The following is a 26,768-nucleotide window of genomic DNA, read 5'->3' on the forward strand; positions in this document are numbered from 1 at the left end:
CTTGTCGATCGCTATCCAAAGATATATAGTTGTATGATGACATCGGAATCAAATTGTGGGTTATTAGCTCGAAAGGACAAGCATAATGGATTAGTTTGTTACGGAGTACTACTGACATAAAAAAAAACCATTGCCTTGTTCCTGCTAACTACTAACTAGTGGTAACAAAAGCTTGCTAATCCGCGAGATTATAGAAAGCAACACAATGGTGAGCAAACCGAAAGGCGACGAGTGCGAGACAAACAGAAACTACCGAGGGAATGTGAGGAAAACTATAATCTGGATCGCAGAGTAGGCAAATCGAACATGATAAATGACTTGTCCGCCGATGAAACTCACAGGTATAAGCTTCAACAGGCCATCCTCTCCAATCGGCACAGAACTGCTGTCTCACGTGTCCTATCAACCAGTCCAGATTGTTGCAGCTGACTGTTTACTGCTTGGCGTCGGACACCTCGACAGCATCATCATCACTGTAAGCAGGAGGAAGCTCGTCGGAGGCCTCAGTCATCAGACCCTCTTTCTCCGACACAGTTCCTTGCTCCACATTCTCTGTGGGAGTGGAGCGACGGCGCCGTTGCCACAGGAAGACCACAATCTGGCCGACCAACATACCGAGAGCGCTGGCAGCCAACCCGGCAAGAACACCGAGAACTGCAGGAACGACAATAAAACGAACGATGCGGGAAACGGTACGTTCCCAACCACCGTGATGCATATGGTGCATGTGATGGTGGTGATGAGGGCGACCGTCAAATTCGAAGGGACCCTCATCTCCTGGGTGAGGCCGGCGTCCGGGTGCTGTATCGTGATCAAAATCACCCTCTGGGCGGTAGGGGTGTAGCATAGGACGAGGACGACCGCAACCAAAAGGTCTAGGCCTCATTCCAAGAATACGCGCCTTTGCGGCGGAAAACAATCCCCGGATGCGTTCAACCAGAAGCTTGCGCAGGCACTTGGGCTTTCCACGGCACTGTTTCCACGAGAGGCGGTTCGGAGACGTATCTTCGAAGTCGGTCTTCGCCATGTAGATGTTACCCTTGAAGTCATTGATGATGGTGATGGCAACGGTATCCAGCGGAACGGGGTGGCCGTCCAAATCCAGGACAGTGAATCGAACAGTTGACAGCTCCATAGGAGCGTCTTTTGGCACACCAAGAGGCATGAACTCGACCGCATATCCCAATGAGACAGGGTCAGACTCTGCTCCGTCAGATTCCCGGCGCTGAACGGCAGTGATAATGGAAGGGGGAGGGGGTGGGAAGATCTGATGACCATTGACCAGCAAAGCGCCATCTTCGATAGAAAAGTTCAGTGCCTGTAACAATTAGTGATACGTTCGGGAAACAATAGATTGCGGTCGAACGGAAAGCCGGACTCACCAGAGAAGTGAGGAAGCCATCAGTCCAGCTGACATCTCCATTCTCGTTCACTTCGCGGAACGGGCACTCGTTGCAAATAAGTTCGACATGCTGTTGCTGAGCAGTGAAGGCTTCCAAGGGATGGAAACCAGTGAAATCACCCTGTGGAGCGATAATATCACCCTCCATCTTCGGGACGACTAGAAATGCCTTGGCGCCCAGAGCAACGGCACCGCCGAGGAGGAACGAACGAAGGTTCATTGTGTCAAGCAACAAGTTTTAAAAAGCACACATGAGGTAAAAGCTACAACAGAAGGGAAATTAGAATGAAAGGAAGGTGTCAAGAGTCAGATATGGGATGGAAGTGATGGCTGATCCGAGAGTTTTGGTTGAAGAAGATGATCACTGTGATGCTTATTGTTGCCAGGAGGGGGAGACTAAAAGAGAAGTCGATACAGTTGCCTACGGTCTGCTGCTTTTAATTCGCTGTGGTGGCGCAGGGGCGGAGACAGGTGACGCAACTTGATACAGGGAATCCTAATTGGGTCTGGTGCTTACGTCTCTTTGTCTCAAGGTGAAGAGTCAGTCACGTGTTAGTCATGCCTGAAATCTGTGGCGTCAAAAGTGGATGACCTTCGGGTGCAGCATGTATAAATGTTATTTACAGAGTATGCTGTGACCAGTCAATGCTTTCACAAACACGTGGATAGTGCTGCAAGGACGTCATTTGCGTGGACTTCTGAGTTTGATATCCAATATGAAAATGACCTACTGACAGAAGAACGCCCCAGTAAAAGTACATGTTTCCAAACACCAGAAGCTTCTGAAATATAAGTCGCCATGGCATATTGGGACTGGTCAGCCAACAGACAAGAACTCAGAATTGGTCATTCGGACAATCTCCCACTCAGCCGCCAGCGCCACTATACATCGCGAGTCTAGACAGTTGCGTAATTTTGTCAGAGGATCGTGTGGCATCATATTGACAGTATTCCACGATCGACACGCTTCGTCTGGAGAGGGTATGGAGACTATGGACAGCAAAAGGACCAACATCGTCACGAAGAGTAGCCACCACTTTCGTTCCATGATGGTGCGAGAAGACGCAAAGATCCGCTGTTCCTTCATTGTATCGGTAACCGTGCGGTCACTTTGCGACTTGTAACCGGAACAGGGAGGAGGTTTATGTGAAACTGTTTGTAGCACTGGGCCTGCGTCAGCTCTAGCTTCCAGGGACTCACTCCCATTGTTCGAAGACGGTGACACTAACAGCATTTCCATGTTCTCCTGCTGAACGTCGTCTTGTTCAATGGTCTCTTGCTCCACGCGATTAAGAGGCCAAGATGCGACTCTGCTCCTAAGCACGGGCCGGGTCATACTGACATATCTCGGCCAACTAACACCGAGCTCTCGATCTTGGTGTGTCAGCCGTGTGGATTTGGAATATGAGTTTGAAAGGTACACAGGGTCCTTATAGCGACCTCTTCTTCCGGTCAAAAGGAGGGATCGTGATCGGCCTGATGCTTCCGGGGACTCTATTGACGGGATTGGTGCCGGTCCGTCCATTTGGCAGGCCAAAGTTTGAACCCCACGCGAAATTGAAAAGATTGTTTGCCCGCTTTCCAGGGAGTCTACCTGACATGCACTTTCTCCACTAGCAGTTTGAACGGGACTCTCACAATGTTTGCGAACTTTGGTTTTCTTGCGTGCCAACTCGGTGTCTTCAACTGCCTTTGCGCGCCGCTTTCGTCGCTTTCGCCGTTGCGGTAGAAAATGCAAATCGTACATGCTTGCGGGAGATAGTGTCTCGTGATAATCGGTCATATAGCATCCCGCTGGAGATGCCTCCCGTTCGATGGACAGAGCTGATAGAATGTCAGACAGGCACATCATTTCTTCCTCAAGTGTAGCACCACGTATTGAGCTCATTTCGTCCTCGCTGATCGCCTCATTTGAACAGTCCATTGCACTCCCCTGCAGGTCCGGTTGCCGGTCTTTAGGCGAACCTGTCGCAGAGGGTGCTTTGCCCTCCTGTGAATCTGTAGTACACTGTGTCTCGTCATCTGCTCCGTCATCTTTTGTTGATCTCATTACAGAGTCTGACACCTTGCGTATGTCAGAGCTTGACGCTTCAGAACTTGATGATCCTGAGCCTGACACTTGAGAGGCTGGTGCTTTTGGTTTGGCTTTCAAAGGCCTGCTCACTTCATTGAGCCATTTCAAGATTTCGCTCTTGTCGTTCGGGTATTGAGCGGCTTCATCCACTTGCCTTTCCCATTCTTTGCGCTGCTTTCGATATTGCTCGATTTCGCGCTCGTATTTGTCGACAAGGGCGCCCTTGCTCCGTAAGGTCGTCTGCAGATCGTCAATTGTTTTGTCGCGGAGCTCCAGCTCTGCTTTCATAGCTTTCCAGTCCTGCTTGTACGATCTGATCAGGCTTCTCTGCTCGTTGTTCTTCTCGTTGAGGGCAGCATTCGCTGCCTCGGCGTCACGGATATACTCCTCCTTGGCCTCGCAGTCTTTCTGCGTCTCTCTTAGGGCAGTTTTGACCTCCTGCAGTTCCGCATTCTTGCGCTCGACGTTGCGCAGCTCCTCGCTGAGCGCCTCGTTCAGCTCATCGTAGGAAGCCCGGAGCTCATCATTATCGCGGCTGAGCTTGAGGTATCTGTACAAGTGCTTTTTCTCTATTTCGGAGAAGGATTCAATCTGGTGGACTAAGGTTTTTTGAAAATACTCAGCTTGGTCCTGAATCGGGACATTCCTGTCGTTCTTGACTTGTCTTACCTGTTCCAGGAGGAATTCGAAATCGGCGAGTTGATCGAGGGGTTCCATAGTTGTCTGCTTCGGTGTCTTCAGTATACAGTAGTATATAGATGTGTAGCCAAGGTTGGATTGAAATCTGGAGAGTGTTGGTCGAGCTGGGAAAATGAAAATAGAGTCGAAGTTGCGGTCAAGGATGGGCTCAGGCTCTTATATACAACAACTAGTTACCTACAAAGCGTCACTCACCTCGAACACGCCATCTGGCCGAGGGTAAACGATCGCGAGTTGAAGACATCACATATTCAGCCTCAAGGAGCAAGTCTCAGAAGGGTAGGTTGAGTGTATAGAATTGTCTCCGCTCAGGTTCATTGTTCTTTGTTCATGTTGGCATGGTGGAAGACAGCTTGAACATCTGGGACAGTGAACAGCACAAAAGGCATTGTCTAAGACACCTGTGCCAGACATTATTTGATTGGTCCAGGACATCATCCGGTCAGTCGGCAGCGATTGGATCAGGTGCTGCGAGGTTGCTACCTTACATGAATATATGACTTGTTTGACATGTAGTGTTCACACTTCTCCCGACACTATGTCAATTGTCACATAATCCGGAGCAAAGTGTAGCTTTCTTATAACAATACTGTATGAGCAGGCGGGAACTAATCTATTCATCCAACAAAGACAAAGCGTTCTTTCAAAACCCATTAGCAAATCAGAGTTTTGATTTCTTCTGCCCCTTGACATTCTGCACTGGGTTCCCGGTGAGCAGGAAATCCGGATACTGCAGCTGCCCGTACGCCGCACCGCCAGACGACATGCGCCAGCTGGCACCGTCAACTACCACTGCGTCAGCCTGAGGGTTCTAGAGTTGATTTTGATCCGCATAAGAAGGTCGGATAACTTACCGACAAGGATTTGGCCAGAAACATAACTACCGGTATTTGAGAAGAGGTAGACCGTAGCATCGGCGATATCACGGACAGAGCCGAAGCGGCCCAGGGGTTGGGACTTGATGTATGTTTCTTTTATGTCGGAGGGTAGAAGGCGGTCGAGACCCTATAGATGTTAGATACGCAATTCGTTCCCCAGACGGAGGGAAGTGTACCTCTGTGGAAGCGATTGGCCCAGGAGCAATGATATTCGAAGTTACCCCGAGTGGACCATACTCGATGGACACGGTGTGAGACAGGGCGTCGATGCCGGCTTTGGCGACAGCCACATGCGCTTGGAAGGGCATTGCGCGGTAGTGGATCGTAGCGCTGACGAAGATGATGCGTCCGCCGGTGCCGAGTGGCGAGGGGCGCACTATGAAACAGTCAGATGCGACCCAAACCGGCAAGTAGATAACATACGGGACTCCGAGTCAACCCTGTGCTTCTTCGCAGATTCGACGAGGTGAGGAATCGTCGCTTTGAGGGTATTGTACGATCCCAGCACATCGATATCAATCACCGACTTGAAAGCATTGACCGATAGCTGCTGGATTGAAGCCAGGAAGTTGCCTGCCGCACCGGCGCTGTTATGAACTGTCTGTTAGCAAAAGTGCATCAAAGTTGACGGGGACTCGTACATAACAAAGTCGATAGCCCCGAGCTCCTTGACGCAGCGATCAACGGCATTCTTCAGATCATCGTACTTGCGGACATCAACCGCGCCAATGCCGATGACCTTGGCTCCTGGTCGAGCGGTGGCAATGTCCCTGGCTGCCTTTTCCGTCTTCTCAACGTTTCGGCCGACGATGCAGGCGTCCGCGCCTAGATGGACGAGAGCGCGAACCTGCGCACTGCAGATGGTGCCTGCGCCACCTGTGCAGAAGACGACTTTGTTTGCTGAAGGTCATATTAGCGGATTAGTTGCTATGAGTCCATTTTGACGACTCACTGAAGAGGCCCTCCTTCCAGGAGTCACTGATGTAGTCTTCCGTGGGAACAGGCATGTCTGCGGCGACAATGTGTCTTGATGTAAAATGTTGATCGGATACTAGCACTGACAGATCACCAGTGTTCAGACCCCTGATGGATGAATTTAATGAGATGGTAGCTCGAGTTGGGCCAGCTATGTACGGAGCACCTGTATCTCTTCCCCACAGTGGCCGAGATGCCGCGGCTGTTCGATCGGGGGCCGCGGAATGCTCCAATCAATGATTTATGGTTTATCTCATCTGAACTCAGATCAAATGTAGTCAAGCAAAGATAAAGATATCTGATGCCCTTAGCAATATCTTTATGATTGTGATTCAGGTAGTTGACTGAGGTTTATGCATTGCGTATTCTGATGGCGCATGTGCTGTACAGATATGCCTGTCACATGACATTTCCATGCTTCAACCCGCAGTAAGACAGTGCAGATCAAGACTCTCCTCATAGTAGATATCCCCAACATACCTCTTAGGTTGGTTCAAGTGTCCTGATACTGCTCTATGGATACCTATCCTGGGATATACCACGACAGTTCCTTTGCTTTCTGCGAACATTCTATATGCGCTGCCTCAGGTTGTGAGACACAAAAGCGAGCTATCTAATTGGCTGCCGCCCGTTGGACGATCGGCCCATAATCCCGACGTCACTTTTTTGGCTGCTTCTCCACTTCCACTTCCTTCTGAGGGCTCCATGATTATGATCCATCTTCTCCTGCATCAGATCTCGCGTCGCATTGTGTGCATCTGGTATCTGGTGTGACGTTGTGAATTGATACTTTTCTCATCAACGTGCCATCTAGCATAATGGCGTGCCCTATCACGGTCACCAAATTCGTGGGAACGGTGTCCTTGGGCCTTCTCACTGTAAGTCCAAATGATGCCCAATGCTTCCTTGACCACAGCATTGAATTGAGAGACTGACAGAACCTCGCAGGGCCTATCTTACTCCGCTTCCGCAGTCACCATCCCTTCCTTGAGCCTTCTCCCCACCTCGGCCAACGCCCTCCGATCTCTCAACGAAGTCAAGCGCCTTAATCGCAAACATGGTTTACGACTGACAAACATCGCCAACGCCTGCCTCATCTTTGCATACTCCGTCTCCCCCAAGCACCGTAAACACCCCTACCTGATCTGGATGTGTGTTGCGTCCATTGTCGGCTCATACGGAATGGACTTTTGGTTCCACCGGGAACTCGGTCTCAAGGCCTGGGCTCGGAGTCTCATCCGGGACTCGGGATGCATGTCCTTCTCTCGTGGAAACTCCACCAAGAAGGACGAGGATCTTGTTGTTGTCGAGGCCGAGGAGTCGGTTAATGGCGAGAGTGTCCGGGAGGAGATGGCTCGCGAGAGACGGCTGCAGTGTGCTAGAGCGGTGTGCTCGGGGCTTGCGCTTGCAATGGGTATTGTCGGACTTTGGGGCGATAGGAAGTGATTTGAGCAATGGATGCCGTCTGACGGTTTGTCATTGTCTGGTTCTGCTTTTCCCTACTCCTGTACTTTTTACTTGTCTTTCTCCCCTTTGACAAAATTTTCCTCGTATTTATGGACTTGCGGTATGTATATTGATTGGAAACGCAAGGTACGGTGTCTGGTTCTTTCGGGTTCGAATGGAAGCAAGCGTTTGTAACTAGGAGCTAATAGAAATGATTGAGACTATCTCCACAGCAAATATTCTGCTTAATATTTGACAGTAGTGAACCCATCGAACTTCGGGAGAGCAGCGCGAATCTCCGCCAAATACTGGGGTATACCACCGGTATAATTTCCCTGCTCAAAGACTTTCCCGGGTATGGTCCCACCCATGTACGTGGATTTGGTGGTAGGAAAGAGGGTGAGGTCCGAAAGCTCATTGATCCGTTTCTTCCAAGCGCGAGCTGATTCCGGGAGAGGGTCAATATACTTGATCCCCTGGCGCTCAATCTGCTTGATCGCGTCTGCAATCCAGCGGCCCTGGACCTCTACGGTCGTCGGTCCGTTGCTCAGCAGCGTAGGTCCCTGTGGTCCATACAGATGAAACATATTGAGGTATCCGCTGACCGTCAAACCAAGATACGTGTACGCGCCGTCCTTCCACTCGTCCTTGAGCGTCGTGCCATGGATGCTGGTCAACCCCATATTGGTCATTCCGCCAGTGGTAATGTCGAGCCCGGTCGCGACGCAGACGACGTCGACCTCGTGTACGGTGCCGTCTTCGAGCTGGATCCCGGTCTCGGTGAACGCCACGACGGGGTTATTCTTGATATCCACGACCTCGACATTCTTCCGGTTGAACTGCTCGAAGTAGGTTTCTTCGAGACAAGGACGCTTGACGCCGAAGTAGTGCGGTGGCTCGCGCGGCGCAAGCAGCTCCCGGGCCTTTGGGTCGCCGATGCGCTGGCGGACCTTTCTGCACCAGAAGTCGTACACGATGCGGTTGGCTTCGGCGTCGAAGAGGTAGTCGCGGTAATTGGCGACCCAGAAGCGGAAGCCCCCTTCGGCCCATAACTTCTCCAAGAAAGCTTCCCGTTCTTCTTCGTTGTCTTCCCAGAGACTCTTTTCACTGAATGTGTACAGGAATGCCGCGAAGGCCTTCTCACGGAACGAGAACAGTTCGGGATAGAGCGCTTTGGCTTCTTGCTGAGCCTCGGCGCTAAGGGCGCGTTTTCGCATGGGAAATGGCCAAGTTGGGAGTCCGCTGGAACACCTTGAGCGAGCCCGTCTTTGGACCCCAGGCCTGCGTGACTTGCACCCCTGACGCGCCAGTGCCGATAACCGCGCAGCGCTTTCCTCGGACATCGATGGTGTGCTCGCCCGGCCAAAAGGAGGAGTGGTGGACAATGCCCTGGAATGTATCCATTCCCGGCCACTCGGGGATGTACCGCTTTGCAGAGAACCCGGCGGCGATAATGAGGTACTTGGACGACGCCGTTCTCCCATCGGCCGTTTTGACCTGCCAGCGGCCTTCGTCTGTGTCAAAGCGGGCCTCCACCACCACGCTGTTGAAGGCGCAGTCCTTCTTTACCTGGAGCACCTGGTCGACGTGGTCAAAGTATCGCCTCAGCTCCTCGTAGTTGGGGTAGTTTGTCGACCAGGTCCAATCCTTCCAGGTCTCGGGAATAGAGTACCGGTACTCTGGGATTTCCGAGTCCACCGCGGCTCCTGGATAACAGTTCCAGCGCCAGGTGCCGCCGACATCATCGCCCGCTTCGTATATGACGGCCTTGAGACCCAGCTTACGCATCTCGTAAAGGCAGTAGATGCCGCCGAAGCCGGCTCCCACGATGACGACATCGACGCTGAGGTTATCAGCGTAGGGTCCAGTCGTGCCTCGAAGGGAGGCATATTCGCTAAGTTCCTTCCTGATATGCATGTTGAGATTGCGCTAGAGTCAGTTACTTTTCAATTGAGATGTTCACGGACCTGATGTGTAACCGACACTTTCAACCTGCCCTTTAAGTATTCGTGAGCTCAATGCTCCTGTGCAGTTCACAGGACCCTTTTTATTCTCCATCCAGGCAAACATATCCAGCCCCTCTTGGTCAACAGACAGGGATAACTTGTGTAAGTCCATGTAGGAGGTGCCCAGACTGGACTGTCACACGAATGCATGCAGCACTCACATTATCACCATCAACCTAACCGAGGCTTTCTATCACCAATGAGCATCCTCAACTTGCTTCCCCTCTCGACGTATTCTGCGTGAGGGAACAAAACTTGGAGAGACAAAAGCTCATGTTCCTCTCCGTTTAGCAAGTATGCAAGGTACTTCTGTCACTCTGCAGGCGGAGAACGTGCACTATAGTTCTGTTCTCGTCTTCCCCGCACGCAAACGCAATACCGCAAACAATTGCCTGATGATGGCCAGCACGTTGTCGCTTGGCTTGCATATTAGTGCGGATCCGCACCGATAGACGTATTCTGGCGGGTGACCATCGCAGTTCTGACCACGGTGTCTCCGTGCGGATCCGCAAACATCAAGTCACGATAGCAAAGCTGCAATCTGGCGTTGTTCTAGCCCACTGACCGGTTCAGAACGTGCAACTTTGGACGATCGAATGCCGACCACCGAGGGATTGCTTTTATCTGGTGAGGGGTAAAGGCGACCGTTATATCCAGTTCATTCCCCCAGACAAGGACTGTGATTTGACCCCATCACCGGGTTTCTACGTCTCACAATGACTTCTCTCTCTCCACAAGCGGTAACTGCCCTCAAAGCGCGGGTAGACGCAGCCTGCGCGGACCAGCACAAGGGTATCCCCGGTGCGGTAGTGGTAGTCGTCGGCAAGGATGGCAAGGAGCATTTTGCGCATGCGAGTGGGAAGCGCGGGTACGGCTCTGAAGAAGCAATGACGCTGGACAGCGTCTTCTGGATTGCATCGTGCACGAAGATGATTACGGGAATTGCGTGTCTGCAGCTTGTTGAACGGGGGCGATTGAGCCTGGACGATTCGGACCAAGTTGAGACGATATGCCCCGAGCTGAAAGAGGTGAAGGTGTTGCAGGACGATGGGACTTTGGTAGAGAAGCGGAGGGGAATTACCTTGAGGATGTTGTTGAACCATACCGGTGAGTGGACGTCGCCTCGTGACAGCCAGTACTGACAGGGAACATAGCTGGGTTTGGCTATACGTTTTTCAATGAGAAGCTGCGAGACTACAGCAAGCCGGTTGGTTACGACGAATTCTCAGGACACATCTACGACATGCTGCAGCCGTTGGTTCATCAGCCTGGGGAAAAGTGGGAATATGGGGTGCGTTCGTCAGCTAGCAACGCTATTTTCTATGATCATTTGCTAATTGTGGTTTAAGGTAAACATCGACTGGGCAGGGGTCATGGTCGAGCGTGTCACCGGGCAGTCATTGAACGAGTACTTCCACTGCAACATCTTCGAGCCCCTGGGGCTGAATAACATCTCGATGTTTCCGTCGGCGTCAATGAAGGAGAAGTTGGCATACATGAATCAAAGAGACGCGCATGGCCACCTCTCCAGCCGAGACCACCTGCTTCGGCGGCCGCTGATCGTGCAGACCGCTGCGGATCGCAAGAGCTGCTTCAACAGCGGTGGAGCGGGCTGTTTCGCTCAACCACAAGAGTACTGTCGTATGTGTCTCGGACTCTGCCTGTCAATCTACAAAATACTTAACTTTCTGTTACTGCGCAGAAATCCTTGCTACACTGCTAAACAACGGCACCTCACCCATCACCGGCAAGCGAATCCTCGAGACAACCACAGTCGACGAGATGTTCCGCAATCAGATCCCCAACCTCCCCAATTTTGCCGCACAAGGCATCCCTCCTTCGAAGCCTGACCTCACCAATGAAATAGCTCATCTGTACCCATCGCCGACACCTCAGGGGTGGGGCCTCACCTTTATGCTGACGGGAGGGTCCACTGGACGGTCTGAAGGGACGGCGCACTGGGCAGGACTTGCGAACCTCTGGTGGTGGTGCGATAGGGAGAAAGGGGTCGCAGGGATGATTTGTACTCAACTCTTGCCCTTTGCTGATCCCCAAGTTTGGAGCCTTTGGCTGGATGTGGAGTCTGCCGTCTACCGTGGCCTGGCTCAGGATTAGACTCTGCCGTATCAATTGCTCCTCCTGAGATATTTCTATATGATTGGACTAGTTTCCATCAGTCAGTCCGTTCTTTTGTTTTTTTTTTTTTTTTTTTTTTTATAGACTTTGAACTCAATACCTCCGGTCATCCGAAGCTGGCGTGCTGAAGCGCTGAATGGGCGTTCCCCACGGGGTGTGTCCGCTCGCCAACACGAAGTGGAGAGAGCAACCGCCACCGCAGTCCAACCACCCAACCAGCGCATCACTCGGACGCAAACAGACTCAACGACTCGTCCTAGTGCGCCGACAATCCAGGCAGCGATAAACCAGTCAGGTCTCGTGAACTCCCTCCCAGAACCACCAGACTTCGCGAATCCCCAGACCCCGCATCGTGCTCTTGGCTCGGAGCTTCAAAACCCGCCTAGCCATGAGGTGGTCTCTCTCACACTGTATCCCCCCTCCCCCCATATCTCTCTCCACAATAGCCATCACCCGGTAATAGCCGAATTTGTATGCCGGCATACCGTAGCGCTTGGAGACAACTGTCAGTGCCACGATGGAGGCTCATCGTCGACGCCAGCACCACAGCTGCGATCCATGTCGGAAGGGGAAGCGGGCGTGCGATGCGCCTGCTCGTAGAGACCGGCACGCGGACGCCGGCAGCCGAAGGGTGCTAGCAGAGAGCAACCTCAACATCCCGTGCTCGAACTGCAGGAAATACAATCGAGAATGCACGTTCAACTGGTTAGTCGAGAACCGCGCCGCCGCACGGGCGGGTCGAAAGCAGAAGAGCCGTAATGTGAGCAACTTGCCTCGAGCGGACGACGTGAGTTCGAGTCGCTCGGGAACCGACCTGCTGGACGATCTGCGGTACTCCTCGTCGTGGCTATCCAACAGTCCTGGGAATGGGGTGTCGTCGAACGGTTCGACGGAGGACCAGCCCGGGACGTGGTCGATGCCGTCGAATGCCGTCTCGATACCGCTGAGAAGCAAGGAGTCGGAACTCGATCCGTTCAGTGTCATGCTGTGGAATGCAAATACAGCACACGTACCGCCGAGCAATGCGGAAACGGCGGGCTCGGCTGAGGACACTTGTTCGAGTCTGGACTACTACCAGCAGAGCTTGTCCAGTTCGGGACCGCACTCGCTCGACGAGACGCTAGATCTACTTCAACAGTTCGATGATTCGAGTCCAGGATTGAGTAGCTCGTATTACTCTTCGCCACCTGGCTTTGTGATTCCGGAAGGTAGTGACGGTCTACCGACATTCCCGGCAGACAGTCTCTATCCCTCCGGGAACAAAGATAGTCTATTTGTTCTTTCCGATAACATCTCAGACAGCTATGCCCGCTCGATGATGACACAGAATCTTATCCGCATATACCATGACAGCATGGAGAATGCGTTGTCCTGCTGGCTCACGGAGCAAAACTGTCCCTACAACACGGCAGTCCCGTACACCTCACCGAGCGGGCTCGCCAGTAAGGCACAAGCGGCATGGGCCCCGAACTGGACGAACCGGATCTGTACTCGGGTCTGTCGGCTCGATCGAGCGTATGCATCCGTCCGTGGGCGAAACCTCAGCGCCGCAGAAGAGAAAATGGCATCGAGAGCGCTCCACACCGCCATCATGGCGTTCGCCTCGCAGTGGGCGCAGAAGATGCCCAGAAGCAATGGCTTTTCTCTTACCTCGCCCGTCGCGCAGCACGAGCGTGTCATCCGGGAGAATCTGTGGAACCAGGCGCGGCGTGCTCTGGAGAATGCAGCGGGTATCCCTTCGTTCCGGGTTGCGTTTGCGAACATCATCTTCTCCATCGGACAGCGTCCGCTCAATGTCGATGAGGACATGGAGCTGCATGAGTTGCTGGAGAATGACAGCGCGCCGTTGTTCATGGAGGCGGCGGTGCGACAGCTGTTTTCAATCCGATATAAACTGACCCGTCTCGAGCGGCAGAAGCCAAAGTCGCGAAGTTCGCCAGAGCAGAGCAAGATCGATCTCGCCAGTATGGATATGCCGTCGCCACAGACGGATGCGTTCTATGCCGACCCGGAGCACCAGGAAACCGTCAACCTCCTGTTCTGGCTGGTGGTCATGTTCGACACCCTGCAGGCGGCCATGTATCAGCGTCCCCTCGCCATCTCCGACGAGGACAGCCAGATCACGTCCGTGTCACCGGCGGTCTCCAACGCCAAACCCGACAGCAGCGTCGACCTCGACGGCTGGAACATCACGTACTCCCGCGCCCTGAAAGAGAAACAAGACCTCTGGGGCGACTTCTTCCTCCACAAACGCGCCGCACGCCAGGGCGCGAACCCACCCCGCTGGCCCTGCTCCTACGAAGAAGCCGCCGAGATCCTCTCCGACGCCAGCCCCGTCAAAGTCCTCCTCTTCCGACAAGTCACCCGCCTCCAGACCCTCGTCTACCGCGGCGCCAGTCCCGACCTCCTGGAGGAGATCATCCAAAAGACGCTGCGCATCTACCAACACTGGAACACCACCTACAAGCAATTCTTCCAGAGCTGCAACGCAAACCACGACGATCTGCCCCCGCGCATCCAGTCGTGGTACGTCATCGTCGCAGGGCACTGGCATCTCGCCGCCATGCTGCTCGCCGACACCGTCAAGGGCATCGACGAGGGCCACCTCGGCCTGGACAGCCGGCGCGAAGCCCGCACCGCAATCGACTTCGTCGCCACCCTCCGGCGGGACAACGCGCTGGCCGTCGGGGCCATCGCTCAGCGCTCCCTGCAGGGGCGGGACTCCCTGGCCAACCGCATCCAGTTCTACCACGACGCCGTGAACGAGGCCGCGTTTCTGACGGAGCCGTGGACGCTCGTCCTGATTCGCTGTTTCGCCAAGGCGGCGTATATTCTGCTAGACGACATCACGCCGCAGTCGCACGGCGCGCGGCCGGACGACCCGTCCGAGTACGCCCGGCGGAACTGCGAGTTCTGTATCTCGGCGCTGTGGTGTCTGGGGACGAAATCGGACATGGCGTTTGTGGCTGCGCGCTCGTTGTCGAAGCTGCTGGATACGCGACTAGGGAAAGGTGTCGATCAGTTCTGTTCCGTAGGGGAGGGTGCTCGGATTCCGTCCATGCCGCTTTTTGATGAACGGGGATCGGGCGAGTTGGGCAGTGTCGGGATCTCGGTGTAGTTCGACGAGAGAGGAATGTCATCTGCTTTATCAAATTGAGTGTCGTCGCATTTGGCGGTCTTTGCTTCCATTTCCCTACCGTTATCTGTATGTATGTGTGTATGTATGTCTGTATGCCTACTTTGTGGTATCACCCAATGAGACTAGGTAAAGATTCGTACACTCTACTCTCTTTTCTTGCCCGACTAGGCAATTCTGGATCTGACGATCACTTTTTGTTTACTGTCAATATCGACACGAGGGATCCTACCGATGAAAATGATCACTTTCTCACCTTTTATATTGAGTGCGCCATAGCCTGGCCTCTTTTCGTGCCATCATCTACCTGCTACCCGTTCGAATCAAAGCGGCAAGTAGCGCTAGTCGTAGGAGCCGGGGATGCCGGCCTGACGCTATGCATAATACTCTGTATTTCTCATCACATATTGATCGTCTAGCATGATTGAATCATAATCATACTAGGTTCTTCTTCAGTAGTATACCTCCCCCATATTATCAGACTCCACAGTGGCGGTGGGGGCGGGGGTGGAGTGGTCAATCTCCAATTCTCCACGACATATATATTCCATGAGTGATTACGGAGTAGGATCCAGATAAACAATCAAAACTCCATCTCCTTCATTAACATCAACAACAAAAATGTTCCTCATCATCGTCATCCCGATTGTCATCCTCCTTTACCCCTTCCTGAGCACGCTCTACACAACCCTCCGCACCCGCTCCCTCCGCCGAATCCCAGGCCCCTTCCTCACCCGCCTCACAAAACTCTGGTACTTCTACCGCGTGCGCGCTGGCCACTTCGAAACAGACAATATCGCCCTGCACCGGCGCTACGGGCCCGTCGTCCGCATCGCCCCAGACCACTATAGTATCTCCGGGAGCGCCGCCATAAAAACCGTCTACGGGACGGGGAGCAAGTTCACCAAGTCCGCCTGGTACGAGGGGTGGAAGCACCCGGACCCAAATCAGTGGACGCTGTTCCCTGACCGGAACATTAAGCGGCACGGTATGCATCATCCTCGTTGTTCCCTTGGCTCGGATCACTGCTGTGATGGATGATGGATGCTGAGCGGACGGTAGCGGAAACGCGCAAGCGGTTCTCGAGCCTCTACTCCATGACCTCGCTGGTGCATTACGAGGCGTTTGTGGATCGGTGTGCGGATCTCTTCTGCATGCGGCTGCGGGAGTTCGCGGCCCGTGGCGAAGAGTTCAACCTCGGCCATTGGTTCCAGTGCTATGCGTTTGATGTGATCGGCGATATTACCTACGGGCAGCGGTTTGGTGAGTGGCATACAAGGGTGCAATGGCATGGGCGAGTACGCGCGACTGACTGACTGCTGGAGGCTTCCTCGATCGCGGAGAGGACATCGAAGGCACGATTGCCGCGCTGCAGCGGCTGATGACGTACAGTACCCTTGTGGGCATATACCCCGAGTGGCATCCGCGGCTGTTTGGCCCACTGAGTCGATTCAGCTGGTCTGGTGCAGCGGGGAGAGCGTATATTGTGCGATTCGTCCAGGAGAAAATCAGAGGCCTCTCTGTGAAGGCTGATCCCGGGCAAGTGGAGCGGGGCCCTCTGGCGACGCAGAACTTTGTCGAGAAGATGATGCTGGCTCGAGACAAGGATCCGGAAAAGGTGACGGATTACCATGTGTTCATGATGGGGTTGTCGAACGTCATTGCTGGTTCAGACACGACTGCCATCAGTCTGTCCGCCATCATGTATCACCTCCTGCGTTATCCCGCGGTCATGGAGAAACTTCGGCGCGAGATCGACGCGTTTGCCGCGGACGGAAAGTGCAGTGACAGCGTCACCTTCAGGGAGAGCCAGGAGATGCCATATTTCCAGGCCGTGATCAAGGAGGCACTGCGCATGCACAGTGCCACGGGCTTGCCGCTGTGGAGGGTGGTTCCCGACGGCGGGGTCGAGATCAATGGCTATTTCTTTCCGGCTGGCACGGTGGTGGGGATCAACACCTGGGTGGCCCATTACGATGAGGAAGTCTTCCCAGATGCGACGACTTTCCGGCCAGAGCGATGGATCGAGGCGGAGAGTAATCCGGAGAAACTCAGAGCCATGAACGAGATGTACATGCCAGTAGGTCTCACCCACTTCTCTCGTATACAGCATACTGACGACGGTAGTTCGGCCTTGGGACTAGGACGTGTCTTGGAAAGCACATCTCCATTCTGGAAATGTCGAAATTGATCCCGCGAATCGTCCGAGACTTTGATTTCAGTACCAGGAATGAGAATTGGGAGACGGAGAACAGGTGGTTTGTAAAGCCGACCAACTTTACCGTCCGGGTTAAACAAAGGCCAGTGGCTGGAGGAACAAAAGTCACGGCGTAACTCCCAGATTCAGTTGCTGGTATTCCGTAATCAATCCATTGATATCTCTCATGTCAGTATGATCGAAGCGATGGAGAGCTCGCTCTGTCGGTAGAGGACATTGTTCATCGCTAGCACTGGCGATGATTCGGGCAACGATGATTCGAGCCAAGTGCCAGAATTCAGGGGCATACCGCACAAAGCCGATCTTCTTCCAGAGAGACTGCGGTTCGTCGGGAATGTCCTTGTCCTCGGGCTGTCGTGCGTTCCATATCCGACGCCAGTTCTCCAAACCGGTTTGGACAGGGGCGAGGGTGGACTCGAAGACCAAGGAGTTTTGCAGATGAAACGTTAAAGAATGTAGAGCTATATCGTTAGAAAAGTTCCCAGCGGAGAATGCTGAACATACCTTGTACAGTCGTAAACAGATTCAGCGTTCCCATCTTGGAAAACTCGAGGACCGAGTGGTCATCCAACTGTCTTTGGCATATCCTCCGTACCACGCCAGCGACAGACAGTCTCTCAGACCAGAATATAGACCGTTCCCATTCCCTCAGGGTGCGAAAGCACTCTGTAGCTGTGTCCGCCTGAAAACAAGCCTCAGGGCAAGCCATGTCCATATTGAGCTCCGAAACCACCATCCGTGGCGGAGCGTGGTGGAAGATCGCCATGGCGGCATCGATCAGAAACACGAACGTCCGAGTCCTACCCCCGTTAGCCTTCGTGGCGTATGGACAAGTCGGGAGAGACGAACCGAATCAATTCCTCCTCAATGACAAACTGGCTCCACCATGACTTGGAGGGGCTCTCCAGCCGCAAGTTGCGGTGCGTGGCCGATTCAAGCCCGATGTCTCTCGCCAGCTGTTTTTATCAGCCAGATTCGCAGATAGGAATTCAATACGCACCATGACCAGCGTGGCATGTCGATACCTCCTCACGCGTCCCTGCGCCTCCACAGAGCCCTCCCGTTTCTGCAGCGAGCAGACCAGATATGCCGCCTGGATACATTCGACGCGCTTCTTCATCCATGTGGCCTTGTCGTATCGCTGATCCGCCGACGTGTCGGGGGGCTCGTTCTCCATAAAATCCTCATCACCGAATACCATTTCCTCAACGCTGTCCAACCACATCTTGGCCGCTTCGGCGTCTTCCTCATGCGGCGACAGACACGCTCCAATAATTACCATAACGCACAGCAGAGCCGTCCGCGCTGTCTCTGGATCGAACGACGGCCGATGCACGATGGGACAGCTGGGGTACCACAATGACCAGAAATACTCCAGAAAGCGGCGGATATTGCTAGCTGAGAAAAAAGCAGAGCAGGAGTGTTGGACGGCAAGGGTCCAGTCCAGTTTGATGATGGTTTTGTCTGACGTTGTGGTGATGGTTCGGTGGATACACTGCGTGATTTCGTGGGCCTTGTAAATGAGCATATCCTCGTCACTGGACGATGGCAGGTAGATGAGCGAGGGGTCGATTGTTTCGGGCAGCCGGTCTGCACAATACGCTTCGTTGCATGCCGTTTCGTACGAGTGACGGTCCACCCCCTTGAGGAGCTCCTGTCGCTGTTTGAGCGTCTCGCGGTCCAGAAACGTAGCCATACCATTGGCGCTCGTAAAGTAGGCCAGATATTCCAGCCTTTCAGCCACCGTGATGCTGTCCGAAGCTAGCGCCGGTGAAAATAAGAAGTCCAATGCGGCAAAGTCCACCGAGCTGGGAAGGTCAGGGAGGTCTCCATCTCGGGTTGACCATGACGAGACAACGGTCCTCTCGCATTCACTCTGTCGATCTCGCTGATCTGACTGAAAATCCGCAGGAGGCTCCACGGCCTCTTCCTGTTCTTCTCTGACTCTGCATGTCCTCTCATGGCGTTTCAGAAGGTCTCTGTCCAGGCCCATTAGAGATGCTCATCATACGGCCAGAACATACAGAACATACTTTCGCGTGAATGATCGCCGACACAGCCCACAGGCAAAGGGCCTGAGATTCTCGTCTGCTCCTATTAGCTACGTTTCGCGGTTCACGTCGGAAAGGTAGACATACGTGACCGAAGGTGCCGGCGTAGATGCTCGGCGCGGCTGAAATTCGTGCAACAGTATGTGCACTGCCACGGACGATTGGACATAAGGACCTGATTGAATGTAGTCGATCCGATGGATCAGATCGATGACAGGCTGCAGGCTGAGGTATAGAGCAGGACCGACAGGAAACGAGGACCAGAGGCGGGGAAACCGTCGATGCCTGAGGCTACAGCACCGTCGACCAGTTGGTGGGCACATAGGAAACATCTCCATCTGCCGCGTACTTGGCAACGACTTCTGTCTCGTATTAATTTCAGAAAAGCAGCATACCGGAGCATCATCGGAGACTCATGTGGGCAAATTTAGGTGTCTAGAGTTTCATATCTCCTAGCGTATGGACATCCATTAGAGATGCGGGGAGAAGCTGTATGCCAACTACGTTGAACATGAGCCAGGCGCTCTCCAGGTTCTGCAGGGTTTGTGGATACATCTGTAGAACGACAAAGACTGCGTGTGAAGGTGGAAGACTTTGTTCGCAGGCCCCTGAGCAAGTAGAAGCATGGAAAATATCACGAAGAGGAGTGGAATAGGGCTAAGGCCTGGCTCGTTCTAGCTGCTGGATTTCTATTCCTAGTCTAGTTTGGGCATTTTGGGGGTTCTGAAAAGGGGTGTTCAAGGGGCGTTTGGTATAGCCAGTTGGTGGATGATAGAGCTACGATTATTTTTGAGTTATTGGGACTTGTTCATAGCCGACAACGGTGATGAAATCGATCGTCTCGTTAGCATTGAGTCCCGCTCATGCTTATAGGATACAGAAAGCGTCAGCCCTTGGTGCACTAGGGGCATATATATATATACAGCTATGTGCGTATTTCCCAATATATACAGCGATCACAGATACAGACCTAAGCTCAGGCTGAGGCTGAGGGCAGCTGAACAATATGCGCCTCGCCCAAGACCCCCTTGACCACCATCACCAACTCATCCACCGCAGCCAACATCCTCACATACGCCATCACCCCGACACAGTACCGGCGATACGCCTTCTCCCGGATCAAATCCGTCCGCAGGGGCATCACCTCAGTCAACTGCGCCCCACGCCAAAACTCATAGCAGCGTTTCGTCAACGGCGTCGGCAGCACCTCCGGCAGGGGATCCCCCGTCTTGATCGCCTGCGCCACAACACCCAGGACCGCCATGACGTCTGCGATCGACCGCTGCTCCAGCACGCCCGACGTTCGCGCCAGCCGCTCCTGTAGGTCAAGAGGTAGCGTTGCTGAGAGCAGCAGCAGCCGGCCCAGGTTCTGGTTGAGGATCTGGCAGAGGGCCTGCACCTGTCGCAGACTGGCACTGTCGAAGCGGGAACCGGAAAATTCCAGTCCGAGAAGGGCAATGGGACCGTCCAGCGCGGCGAGACGCTCGGCGACCTCGATCGAGAGCAGCTCTGCCATGCGGGGGTCGTTGTGGGGGCGGGACCAGCATGACAGCAAAAGGGCGTAGTGGTCTGTCAATCGGCGGAGGGTATTGGATAGTGAGGTACAGATGTGTCGTGCTGCTGAGGGAGGGCGAGGGAAGATCTGCACGATCAGTGCTGCGGCGAAGCCCACGAAGACTAGGACCATACGGCGCCAGAAGACGTTGTAGCCGACGCCGGGATTGCCGTATTGAGGGATTTGTCTGCGGTGGTCAGTGATCAGTATGCACATACGCCAAAGGGGGAGGGGGAGGGGGAAGGGGGACAGAGGGCATACGTATCAGCGAAACTGTATCCGATGATGAGGAAAAAGGTTGCGGCACTCATCACGGTCGCTTGCAGCATCGCGGGACTGAGGAAGAGTCGCCCCCACATGAAGATAACAATCACCGGAACCGAGATGGCAGCAAGCCCGTACGGATTCCCCGGTCCGTGGCCGGAGCCAATATACCACGCGGCCAATCCTACAGCACCTCCGATAATCGTGCCAACGGCCCGGCAGATGAGCGAAAACATAAAGTCGGACATGTACACCAGCAGGGTGGTCTGCCCCATGATGAGTCCCCAGAGGCCTTTTTCGCGGTAGTAGAATCCCGAGCTCGATGGGATGACGGCCGGCACCGCCAGGGCAATCGTCAGGATGACCATGCGCAAGGCAAAAAGACCCTCGGCGCTGATAAACCAGTGGTATACTCCCAGCACCACTCGGCCAAGACCACTCCGCTGCTTGACACGGTATCCCCGGCTGATCCGGCGGAAGAGCTGCTGCGCCTCGTCCGTCTGGACTGCATGGTCGTCCGGGTCCGGGTCAGACGACTGTCCCGCAACGGGAGTGCGAGCGTCCCGTCGCAGCACCCAGCCGACGGCGTATTCAATGCTGGTGGGAAACCACAGACGCGGCTTCGGCCGGGCCTCGAGGAGTGCCACGATCTGCGAGAGAAGCTGATCCAGAGCGTCCGCGACAGAGATCACCAGCTCCTCAAAGGCCAGGCCGGCCATGACACTGCTGATGGACGTGCCGCCAACGGTGTCAAGGCGCCTGAGGCTTCCGCTCTCGTCAAAAATCTCGCCGTGGTGGGCAATCAGCTTCTCGGTGGTCTGCTCGGCAAAGGCGTCCCGCGCCGCGCGCAGCTGCTCCAGGAGTTTCTGACACTCGTCCAACCGATCCGCGGCCCGCGAGCCAAGCCAGCGCCTCGAGTTGACCGAGTGGATGCACTCGGCCGCCATTCCGGCCACCTCCTCGCACACCTGCAGAATTTCCCCGCTGGAATCCCGCAGAAGAGCATGCGTCCCGGACCGCAGCGCCTCCGACTCAGGACTGGTCATGGCTTCGATCATCTCCAAGCTCTCCAACATCTGCCGCTGTCCGACCTCGCCCTTGGTGTCCTGTCGGGGTCCTTCCGAGGGACGGACCGGCGTGGCCGGCTTGGACATGGCCCGGACGCGGTCCGCATTAGCCCGCGCGCTCAGCCGGTTGATATGATAATCCAGCAGCAACACCGTACTCACCAGAACCTGCCGCACAGGCTGCCTCAGGCTCTTCACATCGGCCGCATTCCACCGGCCGCGCGAGAAATCCAGGGGCAGGAAGCCCATCGCCGGTTCTATGGCCTTGTACCCCGCGATGAGCTGGGTCCTCAGCGCCATCAACATTTTCATTTCGAGCTCCTCGGTACGAGCCGCCGTCAACCTGAGCGGTTGCTTCGTCAACTCGACCAACGCCTGCATACCAGCCAGAACCGCATGCGACGTCGACTGCGGGAAGAGCAGCAACGAGGCAACGAGACCCAATCCCGCGCCAATCGCAGCAGGAATGATCAAGATCTTCGGCAGCGTCCCCCGAAACGAAGGCAGAAGCGGGCCTATCGTCAGGAACAGATCGGCAATGATGGTCCCGAAGATCTGGACGAGCGTGAACTTGGGATTCGCGGCGCGCAGCCGGGCCTTTTTTTTTTCTCATGTCAGTCACCTGATAAAAATGCAAAACGAGGATATAACGTACCAGAAAGTAGATAAATACACACGTCATAGCAAAGTAAATGACCGATACTCGCGCATCCAGCATGAACCCGTCATATACGAGCTGCGACTGCACGCTGGCGGCACTCTGGCCGGTTGCATTCGCCTGTCTGGCCGCCTCCTGTCCAAGCATCTGCAGACGGGCCAGCGTTTCTGTTTGAGGACGCGCAGCCAGCGCAGCTTTCATGGTGATAACACCCCAGGCCCAGGCGAGGGCCATGCCAATCAGCAGGGTCAGCGTCCCCAGGATGAAGATGAAGAGGATTCCCGAAGGGGGATTGATGAAGAGCACCAGACTGTCACATCAGATAGATCGATCAATTTGCGGCAGGACAAGATACACAAACTCACCATCCGAAAAAAGTGGCAGTGCCGATGGTTCGCAAAGTGGGATGGATGAACATTAGGATGCCGGCGACCCATGTTGCGGCCGTACAGCGGAAGAGGGTTTTGAGATCGTGGGAATTGAAATGGAGCCATGCTGGTAGTGATTTCCTGGGGGGGGGATCCTCCGATGACATTGTTGCCCTGAAGTTGATGGCGATGCAATGTCAATGGCAAGACGAGACAAGAAAGAGAAGAATCAGGAGATGATGATGGAAGGACGAGAAAAATGCGGCGGTTTTGCAGCTGCCGAATGGTGGTTCCTGGCTACATTCCGGGGCTTGGAGCAGTCGGGATGCACAAGATCGGCAGTCAGCTCGTCCGTTCGGATGAAACAATAGACGATGGGAACTAAGATCTGCTATTGATCAGACCATCTAAATATGTCCAACGCTAAACTGGCTGTTATTGGGCCCAAGGGCTCCTTTCTGGCTTGTTACTATGCAGCCTTGTGAACTACTCATAGACAGTTACCGAGGTATCATTTCATGCACAATTATCCGCCTGCGGATGATCCACAGAAGTCTGTGTCCCTAGCAGAGTGATGCAAGTCTCGATCAATCCTTCAACCTGAATGTGTCCAGTATCTCTACTGTGCTCAGACTTGGCATGGTATTGATATCCCTGTGTTCTTTTCACATGTACGTACGACAAGCCCGAATGTGCCTGGGACAGAATATGAGAAGTCCGAATTCGCTTTAGATGCTTCCCCCTCTTGTCTCGAGACAAGCGTCTTCCCCATTCCCTTTGGCATATGGCACCGGTCATGACGCCCGCTTTTGGTGAAGAGCTGCTAGAGGCATACACAGACTTGGAACTGGCTCACTATATTACATGCTCGCCGAAATGTGTATCTTCCTCGCGGGTATTCTATCTCTCCTCGAATCTCATCGCCAAGCACTATGAGCCTTCAGACGTCGAAGGTGCGTTGAAGGCTACTGAAGTCGCCAGCCAGCGTGGGATCCGCTGTCCCTCCGTACGAAAGATCAGCAAGAAACACGAGAATGTTTATGTGAGTATGAACCGGGTGGAGGGCACCACATTAGACGTTATCTGGAAGGAACTGGGCTGGTTCATGACAGTCAAGCTTGGTCTGCAGCTTCGCCGCTGTGTGAAGATTGACAGAAGTATTACCTCACCGACTGCCGGATCGCTCGTGACAGGCGAATGCAGGTCTTTCTGGCGAGACGATCGCTACGGTCTTCCTGCGAATTCGGGTCCCGCGGAGATTGCCCACTTCTGTCAAGTTCTGGGCGAGCTTTACCTCCATGCGTCGAGCAATGCATATCTAGCGTGAGATAGGCCCTGTTCCGAATAATAGGGCTTGGATAGCTCGGTCTGGCCATATATAGTCCAATCCAGCCATGACGGACCTAACGTCTAGTCACCATGACATGACCTTGGCACAGACACAGCTCTGGGCTTGCCTAGGACCAACGTGGTATATGGTCTAGAAGGATATTTACCATGTGAACGCTTCGGCGGCGTGCTTCAGCGCAAGACAGGTATGCATTGATGAGAGGACTGACCCTACTGCGACTGCACGAATCCAATCCGCTACCCATGGTCCACCAATGATCTGCTTGGTTATCTCCTGACTGCAAGGGACAGCAGAAAGCCATATCCTCCTAAGATAGTAAGTAATGGGAAGACATTCAATACATGCTCTCAAGTCGAAAAGTTATATACAAGCGGTCATAATACATTAGACACGATATTACCTCCCCGACGGTCTATTCATGTCCGTTGCCCGACTCGTAAGATATCCGCGGTATACCCCAGAGTATCCCGGCGATCATCACAGATCCGGGCATACTCCAGCAACAACCGATACATGTAGATCTGCATGTCTTCCCGGCGAAGCACCTTCTCCGCCCACGCCTTGCCGTCCAGGGCAATCGTGCGCGCGGCCTCGTCATGGCCCCGCCCGCCGTACCCGATAAAGTACTCCATGAGGCCGTAGACGTCGGGGAACGTCGAGTCCATGGGCACGAAATGGGCCCAGGGGATGAGACGGGAGTCATGCCATTCGTCGTAGATGGTGGCTTTGATGGGCAGAGACGTCGACAATAAGAAGCCGCGGTACCGGCCGCTAAAGGAGTTGCCGTCGATGTCCGGCAGGTATTTGTAGCCGTCGTACTGCTGGTCCATGGGCATGGCGGGGACGAGGGCGAAGTATGGTTCCGTGTAGGCGCAGTGCGGGTCGGTGCGATCGTACGCGCAGGGCTGTCCCGGGACGCAGGGGAAGCACACGAGGTGGATGAAGCCAGCGTCCGCATGGTCCTCGACGAACTCGGGGAGGCGGCCGGCGTGGCCCGCGGCCAGGTGGTAGTCGTCGTAGCTGGGGAGCCGGAAATTCACAAAGTGGGAATGGTTCCGTTCGGCGGCCGCGACGGAGGTCCCGTTCAACATAGCTAATAGGCGATGGCGCTGGAACCCCGTCCAGTTGGTGGCTCGGTTGCGACCGCCCGATGCGATGCCGCGCCAGATCAGGGAGTCTTTCTTGGACTCCCACGGGCCACCATGCTGGCTGCCGCCGGAGTATCGCTTGTCCTGGGCCCAGTACATCGCCGGCGGGATGAGGATCTCATTGTTGACGGACAGCTTCGATCCTCCGAACAGCGGAAAGAGTTCGTGCGCGGTGGAGATCGACACGGGCTCGATAAAGGTTCCGTGGAGCGCCTGCATCTCCGGGCGCCAGCAGATATCCTTGGACCGGGTCCAGTTGCGCACATAGCCATTCGGCGCGTGTGCCAGCAAGTTTTCCATCGCCACTTGCAGGGCCGTCGCCGGCTCGATGGGGAGGCTGTCGCGCGCCGAGCTGTCGGGCGGGCAGCCGACGCGAGCCATGTCCCAGAACCGCCCATCGCCGGGCCCCAGGAAGCGCGGTTCGAATTGCCCAGACTGGGATTCATTCTTCGCCGCGGTGTATTCGGTGCTAAACTCGGCCGGATCCTTCTCTTGCATCGTCTGTCGGCTGACCCGTTCCTGGGCCAGGTATTCGGCGATGGTTTCCGAAGGCACCACGATCCGCGATTCATCCATGGGGTTGAACGGCATGTCGAGGTCGGGAAGGTACTTCTCGATGCTGCGCACCAGACTGAGCCATGAATCTAACCAAAGCGCATTGTGGTCCGTGATCGCGGTCGCTTCATGCTTCCGAACAGCGATGCGGGGCTTGAGACTCTGCGCCTGTCGTCGGATCTCGTTCGGTTGGAGGCCCCAAAATGGATTCAGATCATCATAAATCCGATCGAAAAAGTCCTCGATAATGAGCGCGTCCATGGATCGCGCAAACTCGAACCACTCTTTGAAGCCTGGTGGTGGATGTCGACCCCGACGCCGCCGATATTCCCCCGTGGCCGCCTCGAAAGTTTGGGCCTCCTTCTCCAGCAGCGAGCGCCATTCGGCGTCGGCATTTCTGATGAGTTGATCGATCGGATGGTCTCCCGATGGTGATGGTGATTGTGATTGTGATTGTGCTGGTGAGGGTGAGTCTGTGCGGTTGTACGGAATGTGAAATCCCACCAGTTCGCGGCTCCAACCACCAAACAACAACCAGAACCCCAGAGCAAACGAGATCCCTGAAAATATAAGACCGGCCGATCGAACCCTCGAGGACGACAATTTCATCATGGTGAAGGCGGGAGGGGGGGATGAAAATCACCACAACACGGAAAAAGTGAGATTCAGGGAAAATGGTCGCAACTGGCCGGCCCCTTCAGCGCCTTATCAAACACGGGGGGGGGGGCTCGTCCCAAGTCAGCCAACGCCATGTCCTAGACTATCCGTTCCTGGGGCCTGA

At 54.5% G+C, this 26,768-nt stretch overlaps 12 protein-coding genes across 12 annotated transcripts; 5 read left to right on the forward strand and 7 right to left on the reverse strand.

The window, feature by feature from the left end:
• Positions 1-28: 28 nt before the first annotated feature.
• Positions 29-1,797, reverse strand: AFUA_5G07450 (uncharacterized protein). The gene is made up of 2 exons (XM_748796.2): positions 1,383-1,797; positions 29-1,318 (listed from the first exon to the last, which is right to left on the reverse strand). Exons 1-2 carry the CDS (start codon positions 1,620-1,622, stop codon positions 434-436), a joined length of 1,125 nt encoding a protein of 374 aa, XP_753889.1. The 5' UTR covers positions 1,623-1,797; the 3' UTR covers positions 29-433.
• Positions 1,798-2,042: 245 nt separating this feature from the next.
• On the reverse strand, positions 2,043-4,193 carry AFUA_5G07460 (uncharacterized protein; the record flags this gene model as incomplete). Its single annotated transcript, XM_077804785.1, has 2 exons — positions 2,043-2,566; positions 2,632-4,193. 2 exons carry the CDS (start codon positions 4,191-4,193, stop codon positions 2,545-2,547), a joined length of 1,584 nt encoding a protein of 527 aa, XP_077660923.1. The 3' UTR covers positions 2,043-2,544.
• Positions 4,194-4,427: 234 nt separating this feature from the next.
• AFUA_5G07470 (SDR family oxidoreductase) lies at positions 4,428-6,060 on the reverse strand (the record flags this gene model as incomplete). The annotated part of the gene is made up of 6 exons (XM_748794.2): positions 4,428-4,961; positions 5,030-5,180; positions 5,230-5,429; positions 5,477-5,640; positions 5,695-5,953; positions 6,006-6,060. 6 exons carry the CDS (start codon positions 6,058-6,060, stop codon positions 4,837-4,839), a joined length of 954 nt encoding a protein of 317 aa, XP_753887.2. The 3' UTR covers positions 4,428-4,836.
• A 786-nt stretch (positions 6,061-6,846) lies between these two features.
• Positions 6,847-7,708, forward strand: AFUA_5G07480 (uncharacterized protein; the record flags this gene model as incomplete). Its single annotated transcript, XM_077804786.1, has 2 exons — positions 6,847-6,906; positions 6,977-7,708. The coding sequence occupies 2 exons, from the start codon at positions 6,847-6,849 to the stop codon at positions 7,472-7,474; spliced, it is 558 nt and encodes a 185-aa protein (XP_077660924.1). The 3' UTR covers positions 7,475-7,708.
• An 11-nt stretch (positions 7,709-7,719) lies between these two features.
• AFUA_5G07490 (flavin-containing monooxygenase) lies at positions 7,720-9,391 on the reverse strand (the record flags this gene model as incomplete). Its single annotated transcript, XM_748792.1, has 2 exons — positions 7,720-8,982; positions 9,044-9,391. The coding sequence occupies 2 exons, from the start codon at positions 9,389-9,391 to the stop codon at positions 7,720-7,722; spliced, it is 1,611 nt and encodes a 536-aa protein (XP_753885.1).
• An 805-nt stretch (positions 9,392-10,196) lies between these two features.
• Positions 10,197-11,595, forward strand: AFUA_5G07500 (serine hydrolase domain-containing protein; the record flags this gene model as incomplete). The annotated part of the gene is made up of 3 exons (XM_748791.1): positions 10,197-10,587; positions 10,849-11,121; positions 11,183-11,595. The coding sequence occupies 3 exons, from the start codon at positions 10,197-10,199 to the stop codon at positions 11,593-11,595; spliced, it is 1,077 nt and encodes a 358-aa protein (XP_753884.1).
• A 101-nt stretch (positions 11,596-11,696) lies between these two features.
• AFUA_5G07510 (Zn(II)2Cys6 transcription factor) lies at positions 11,697-15,048 on the forward strand. The gene has a single exon (XM_748790.2). The coding sequence runs from the start codon at positions 12,134-12,136 to the stop codon at positions 14,732-14,734; it is 2,601 nt and encodes an 866-aa protein (XP_753883.1). The 5' UTR covers positions 11,697-12,133; the 3' UTR covers positions 14,735-15,048.
• Positions 15,049-15,185: 137 nt separating this feature from the next.
• On the forward strand, positions 15,186-16,943 carry AFUA_5G07520 (cytochrome P450; the record flags this gene model as incomplete). Its single annotated transcript, XM_748789.2, has 3 exons — positions 15,186-15,740; positions 15,815-16,015; positions 16,078-16,943. The coding sequence occupies exons 1-3, from the start codon at positions 15,374-15,376 to the stop codon at positions 16,941-16,943; spliced, it is 1,434 nt and encodes a 477-aa protein (XP_753882.1). The 5' UTR covers positions 15,186-15,373.
• A 132-nt stretch (positions 16,944-17,075) lies between these two features.
• Positions 17,076-19,359, reverse strand: AFUA_5G07530 (transcription factor domain-containing protein; the record flags this gene model as incomplete). The annotated part of the gene is made up of 5 exons (XM_748788.1): positions 17,076-17,431; positions 17,475-17,770; positions 17,820-17,926; positions 17,971-18,949; positions 19,109-19,359. 5 exons carry the CDS (start codon positions 19,357-19,359, stop codon positions 17,076-17,078), a joined length of 1,989 nt encoding a protein of 662 aa, XP_753881.1.
• Positions 19,360-19,997: 638 nt separating this feature from the next.
• On the reverse strand, positions 19,998-23,100 carry AFUA_5G07540 (uncharacterized protein; the record flags this gene model as incomplete). Its single annotated transcript, XM_748787.1, has 4 exons — positions 19,998-20,763; positions 20,838-22,504; positions 22,563-22,875; positions 22,931-23,100. 4 exons carry the CDS (start codon positions 23,098-23,100, stop codon positions 19,998-20,000), a joined length of 2,916 nt encoding a protein of 971 aa, XP_753880.1.
• Positions 23,101-23,717: 617 nt separating this feature from the next.
• On the forward strand, positions 23,718-24,260 carry AFUA_5G07550 (uncharacterized protein; the record flags this gene model as incomplete). The annotated part of the gene is made up of 1 exon (XM_748786.1): positions 23,718-24,260. One exon carries the CDS (start codon positions 23,718-23,720, stop codon positions 24,258-24,260), a length of 543 nt encoding a protein of 180 aa, XP_753879.1.
• Positions 24,261-24,700: 440 nt separating this feature from the next.
• Positions 24,701-26,599, reverse strand: AFUA_5G07560 (putative capsular associated protein; the record flags this gene model as incomplete). The annotated part of the gene is made up of 1 exon (XM_748785.1): positions 24,701-26,599. The coding sequence occupies one exon, from the start codon at positions 26,597-26,599 to the stop codon at positions 24,701-24,703; it is 1,899 nt and encodes a 632-aa protein (XP_753878.1).
• Between the last annotated feature and the right edge of the window lie 169 nt (positions 26,600-26,768).

Source organism: Aspergillus fumigatus, chromosome 5 (genome assembly GCF_000002655.1).
Source record: "Aspergillus fumigatus Af293 chromosome 5, whole genome shotgun sequence".
Taxonomy (NCBI): Eukaryota; Fungi; Ascomycota; class Eurotiomycetes; order Eurotiales; family Aspergillaceae; genus Aspergillus; species Aspergillus fumigatus.

Excerpts from the sequence above, each read along its gene's own strand:
- AFUA_5G07450 (XM_748796.2), bottom strand. The coding sequence starts at position 1,622 with ATGAACCTTCGTTCGTTCCTCCTCGGCGGTGCCGTTGCTCTGGGCGCC. Across the intron at positions 1,319-1,382 it reads ATGGCTTCCTCACTTCTCTG|GCACTGAACTTTTCTATCGA; the intron begins GTGAGTCCGGCT and ends TAATTGTTACAG.
- AFUA_5G07510 (XM_748790.2), top strand. The coding sequence starts at position 12,134 with ATGGAGGCTCATCGTCGACGCCAGCACCACAGCTGCGATCCATGTCGG.